The sequence below is a fragment of the Brienomyrus brachyistius genome, chromosome 1, assembly GCF_023856365.1.
Source record: "Brienomyrus brachyistius isolate T26 chromosome 1, BBRACH_0.4, whole genome shotgun sequence".
Lineage (NCBI taxonomy): Eukaryota > Metazoa > Chordata > Actinopteri > Osteoglossiformes > Mormyridae > Brienomyrus > Brienomyrus brachyistius.
In genome coordinates this window covers 55,167,426-55,173,425 of record NC_064533.1, presented here as the reverse complement: position 1 = coordinate 55,173,425, position 6,000 = coordinate 55,167,426, and the positions used below count along the sequence as shown (strand labels likewise).

The 6,000-nt window shown below is 44.0% G+C and overlaps 1 protein-coding gene across 4 annotated transcripts in view; it reads left to right on the top strand.

Moving 5' to 3' along the window:
- The first annotated feature begins 1,727 nt into the window (after positions 1-1,727).
- Positions 1,728-6,000, top strand: part of LOC125723039 (signal transducer and activator of transcription 4-like) — a 340,474-nt gene continuing 336,201 nt past the window's right edge. For 3 of the 4 annotated variants that reach the window (XR_007386778.1, XR_007386742.1, XM_048999487.1), the window contains exons 1-4: positions 2,085-2,381; positions 2,556-2,684; positions 2,909-3,044; positions 5,833-5,931. Coding sequence is in view for 2 of the 4 variants with exons in the window: in XM_048999487.1 (XP_048855444.1) it covers positions 2,341-2,381; positions 2,556-2,684; positions 2,909-3,044; positions 5,833-5,931 (405 nt within the window). In the remaining 2 variants the exon portion in view is untranslated. Of the gene's footprint in view, positions 2,020-2,084; positions 2,382-2,555; positions 2,685-2,908; positions 3,045-5,832; positions 5,932-6,000 lie in introns of those variants that run through there. The other variant, XM_048999580.1, reaches the window with a different exon arrangement.

The following is a 6,000-nucleotide window of genomic DNA, read 5'->3' as shown; positions in this document are numbered from 1 at the left end:
CGTGAAACACAATAATAACGTTTCAGATTCAAGGAAGGCAGGAATCCGGATATTGCACTAGGCAAAGCAGGATTGCAAAGAATATGAATGCTGCGTTACAACTGAGCCAAGTAAACAGCACTAGGCATGGATGGTAGAGTGTGACGATGGTAGGACCGGCCAATCTTATAAGCAACATAGGCGGTCAACTTCTGAGCCAGTGCCAACTTGCCAGTCAATTTCAGTTTGCCTTGGATGGGGGCACCGGTGTTGATGCTTGCCTAGGGTGCCATATTGGATAGGACAAGTACTGGATGACGGTGAGTGCCCTTTGATGGCAGTTTCTGCAATGTTTCCTACCTCATCGTCTGCAGTTCCTTTGTCTCTGCTTCTCCTGCTTTCAATTCATCACTTCCCCTTGCAGTTTCCCCATTCCCCGTCATTTAACAAAATCTCTACAGTATGTTGCATTTTCTCTATGTTGTCAGTCACAAATTGATGGCGCAGTTCCAGAAGTCAGAACTGCCTTTGAAGATCCCAGTATCTCCATGCACCATTTTCTAACAGTCAGTCCAGCACTCTGCAACACATGGTTGGAAAGATGAGACCACCTGAAGGTTTCTTTTGCTGATTACATCATAAATAGGGCAATAAATAATTTCAAAAGTGTTTAAACTTCATTACAATAAAACAAGTTATTAGAAACTAGTCTCCAACAAGGATGGTGGGCAGGTCACCCTGACTGGGTTAAATCACAGAGTAACCGTTCACAGCAATTCTCCCTATGGTGATTCTAAACCACATTTCACTAATCATTAAAGTTCAGGGAAGTTAGCCCAGTTCTTGCACAAATCAAATCCAAGAACCTAGACAGAGTGTGAACTTTCTGAACATGAGACCATTGACACCTTATGGGTGTGTCATATTTCCCAGCCTGATGAGAAAAGCTTTGGCTACCATAAATGAGCTGTCTCAAGGTGCAAGTGGTCAGAAGACAGGTGCATTGTGTAAAATGCATGTGCTGTTCACCCCACTTCGTTAGGAAGTGCATGTTGGGTCAGGGCTATAACTCAGAATACAGTGTCATGACTAAAGGGCAGGCTTAGACTTCGGAGAAAAATGAAATGGGTTTATTTGAATTAAAGGACCAGAAACTGGAAATATGACTGGACTGAGAGGGATCAAAATCAGAGGACAAAAGGAAGGGCATGACTGGGGAACAGGTGACTGGGAAGCACATATACTCGTATATGGGACTTAACGAGGGATCTATCAAGAAGCAGCTGGGAGTGATTAACACAAGGGTTAGAAACGAGAGGCAAGACAAACAAGTAACAAGTGTGGCTTGTTAGGGTAACGCTAATTCTGCCGATGAAGAAACATTAAATATACAGTTTAAAATAAATTTAGTTTGTAGACTGTAACTAATATCTTCGCCTACAGTTACGTTCCTGTGATAAAAAAACAGGTACAAATCAGGCTTTCATTAACAAAGTTGTATCGATTTGCATTCAGTTACTTATAGGTATTTTTTCATCACTGCATTCTTGATGGTGCTCCAAAAGTACACCCTCGCCCTGGGTTCCCCAAACCACGTTAAAAACTGCCCCCGACTGCCATGCCTGCCCTGCTGCTGGGAATTTACAACTTATTTTTATTTTTACAATCATATTAAAAATCGTGAAAAGACACGCCCTGAATGTCACCAGTTCACTTGCCTGATACTCTTGCGCAGGGGAGACAACCAAGTTAAATTCATATCCTGACGAGGGACGACACTGTTTCTGTGAATACTACGCAAAAGTCCGTTATTATAATCTCTGTATGTGGCAATAACGAAATAAAAATCCGCTGTTCGAAAGAACTCGCGTTGCTTGCCGAATTAGGCACATGCTTTGAGCGGAAGAGGCGTCGGGAGATGAGCGCCACCGGGTGGGGGTAGGGGCGAATCCTACACGCTACCGAAAAGCGCAGCAAGCACGGGCGATATTGGGAAAGCCTCAGACTTACGGGGTCGGATCCATCTAACTGATCCAACAGGTAAGGACTTTCCCCGGAGTAATGTTCTTAAGTAAAGCCCGGGCTACACGCATCTGCCATCACTTATGACCCGTTAGACTCTCCTGCAGTAGAGAGCTGCAATGTCAGCTCTTCTGATTGTGAAATGTCAAGCTTTTCAGACGCTGCTTAGGGACTTGTATTAACTGTTGTGTGCCTTCCTTTATGTTTAAAGTTAATGTATACGTTTCCTTGTGGTTTCTGGAAGCCTCTGTGTTTGGAATAGATCGTTTTATAAGTGTTTTATAATGCAAATATTCTGAAGCAAAACATTAAACCGCCGTGTTCCGGAACAATGTGTCTATGAGCAAAACAACACTAGAATCACTCTTATTAAACCAAGTGTAAGTACTGTTTCAAATGTATTATGTTGGGGGTCTGCGGCAATTTATTATAATTCCGTAATCTCGTTTCATTATTGTCGATGTTGAGCCGTAATCGTCCAAATGACGGGGAACATAAATGTTGTTAATTGCCCACATGTCGGGCTGCTCACGCTGATTTCCCTGCTTCCGCAGCATGAGTCAATGGAAGCAAGTCCAGCAGCTGGAGATCAAGTTCTTGGAGCAGGTGGATTATTTCTACGATGACAACTTCCCGATGGAAATACGCCAGGTGCTAGCTGGATGGATCGAGAGTCAAGACTGGTACTGAAACGCAGTTAAAATGAGAAGTATCTCTATTCGTACAGGGCTCTAAGAAAAGTTAATTTTAAATTTTTTTTTTCTTGGTTCCAAAACCTTGTGTTCGATATACTAAGAGAGGGAAAGAAATATTATGGTGTTTCTTAAAAACGCGAACATATAGGGTAGCAGGCAGCTGCTAACCTCCATGCTCCTCTGTGTGTTTCAATGCTTTTCTCCTCTGGCAGGGATACAGCTGCCAACCACGAGTCCATGGCCACCGTTCTCTTCACCAGCCTGCTGACCCAACTGGAGAGACAGTGCACCCAGGAGCAGAACTTCCTGCAGAGGCACAACCTGAAGAGAATCCACCAGCAGCTTCAGGTACAACTACAGGTGCCGGTGGGGGCCGCTCAGTTACGAGGCACATAGGGGTGAGAGACGACTGTCTGTCCTATAACTAGTGTGACATAACAACTATAAAATAAAACAGAAAAAGTTACCATCCACAAAATATCTGATGATAGCTATTATAATATAATACCAAGTAATTAATTAACACATGTTCAATCTGGGGGCGGCATGTGGTGCAGTAGTTAGCACTGTTGCCTCACACCTCTGGGACCCCGGTTCGAGTCTCCGCCTGGGTTACATGTGTGTGGAGTTTGCATGTTCTCCCCATGTCGTTGTGGGGTTTCCTCCGGGTACTCCGGTTTCCCCCCACAGTCCAAAAACAAACTTACTAAATTGCCCATAGGTGTGCGTGTGTGAGTGCATGGTGTGTGAGTGTGCCCTGCGATGGGCTGGCCCCCCATCCTGGGTTGTTCCCTGCCTTGTGCCCATTGCTTCCGGGATAGGCTCCGGACCCCCCGCGACCCAGTAGGATAAGTGGTTTGGAAAATGGATGGATGTTCAATCTGTATGTTTGTGTAGGTATTTACTGTGATTTAACAGCGACAGTTTTGGTATGTGTGATGTTTGCAAATGATGATCTAATCTAATCGAGCATACAGCTGCTTTATTTACTGAGCTATCAGATGCTGCTTCTGGCAAATTTTACTTATTTGTGTTTTTCAGGTAATAATCTTGCTTAATGAGGCAATCACGTGTTTTTGTTTTCTCTTGGGGAAGTGAAAGAAGAATAGTTGGTTGTTTTTGTTTTAACCCGTTATTCCTTTTTTTATGTATAAAATTACATTTCTAGAGTGTACTGATGGCTGTTGGTGTGATCATAGAGAGAGCACTTCATTGTTTGGTTTATCGCTAGACTTGCACACCAGCCCCAATGTAAGTCATGGTGTGCTAGTGGTATTTTGTCATATTTTCCCATGATACAGGGACTTTGTTGGTTTGAAGATCAGCCTTGTTAGTGTGTGAAGTACCCACTGCTCACAGCACAGTATGACGGGTAGAAAAGAGATGGTGCACGTTAGCGTGATGCGTTCATGATGAAGTTTTATGTCTCAGTTCCACAGTACCGCAAATAATCCATTGAGGACTTGAAGTGAAGATCTTTTCACTTTCTTCGGAAAGTGTGTTTTTGTAAATATAGGTTACTTTAAACTGTAGGAAAATGCCATGATAAGCAGCCTGGAAAGTCCAGGCCGTGTGTTTCAGCCTGGGTGTGGGGATGACTTTTAGTCACGTAAACTAGCGTGTCTGATTTTGGGTGCATGTGCAGAGGTAATGTGTAGTGTAATGGCATGGACCCCCCCCCCCCCCCCCCCCCCCCCCCACCGTAACATGCTTTGGCATAGAGGCAGTGGGCACAAAGAAGGTGCGAACGTGCTTGTTTCTGCGCGTATGCGACTGTGTATTTGTGTATGTACTTGTCTAGGTATGTGTGTGTACAGCGTATATTCTTGGTTCGCTGGCGCAGTAACACCAAACAAGGCGCAACTTAACAAAATGGAACGGTGTGGTTTTACATATCCGGCACAGCTCATGGGGGCTGTTTGGAGTGAGAGGTGGCTTGAGGCAACTATCAAAACACTGCTTGCTGACATCAATGACCTCATTTTGCATTAGTTCATTATTGGTTCCTGAGACTTTTCTGCCGTTAGTCCTCTTGCTGAGTTTCACTGGGAGAACATTATAACGTAGGCTTGCCTGTTTGACTCAGTGTTTTGCTTTCAGTGTATTTTTCCGGAGAAGATGTGGGTTCAGCAGCAGAGAGCACCGTGGAGCTGCACACTCACTGAATCTCTGGGATTGTTCAGTTCCACATGCTACACATCACACACACTTTGTGTAGGACACACACAGCCAAGCTGTTCTCATCCAGTAAAGGCAGCGGGATTTTCTCCTGTGAAAGTGGGGGAGCTTCTGAGTCCACAGCACTGTAAAATGCGGTCTGTTAGACAGTAGGTCGTGTATATATATATATATATATATATATATATATATATATATATATATATATATATATATATATATATATATATATATATATATATATATATATAATATATTTTTATGAGGTGAGAGCACAGCGGCTACGTTTAACAGGTTTTGGTTTTTAAATTAACCGCCCACTGATATGCGGCTCACACGCACACACCTCCATTTTAAAGAGCTGCCATCTCCCCACCACAAACGGCATCTGGTGAGTGATGTGGATGGCAGCTTTTGCATATCATTGCGAGTCACGTTTAAACCCTAACCCTTTACCCTCAATTCAATTTCTGCATCAGCACTACAGCAACAACTGTTTATTATTGCCAGATAAATTTGGCTTGTGGTGGGAAGTGGTTACTAAGATTGCATCACTGGTAGTCTTTATGCTTAAAGATCGGTGTCGCCTGGCTTTCAACAAAAAGACACAGAGTGAGATCCCATAGGCCTCGTACTTCACTACAAACCCTGAGCTTAGCGGGACTACTGTTTTCAGCAGGTGTCACTGTGTGTCTGTAAACAGGAGCTGCTTTCTGTCCAAAGAGCCGCGTCCCTGAAAGGCACATTTTCTCATCCTCTTCAAGGCTGATTGGAAAACTACCTAGTTTTGATATGAGCATATTTGTGTTTGCATCTAATGCAGAACTTCACATTGCCAAGGTGTCAAAATAAATATATGGTGTTTCCATCCATCCATGCATCCCTCATGAATGCTGTGCGGCCATATTTATGGTATAGTATAGTGATGACTAGGGGAATGTCTCCCTGTTTCTGTCAGGTGAAGTACAAAGCCAGTCCTCTCCAGATGGCTGCTGTCATCTCTAACTGTCTGAGAGAGGAGAGACGTATCCTGTCCACTGCTAGCATGCAGGAGCAGGTAAGGGACACCCATGATGCCTCGGGCTCAGCTGCACGGTGCTGGGGGCACTGGCTGTTGATGCTGGTG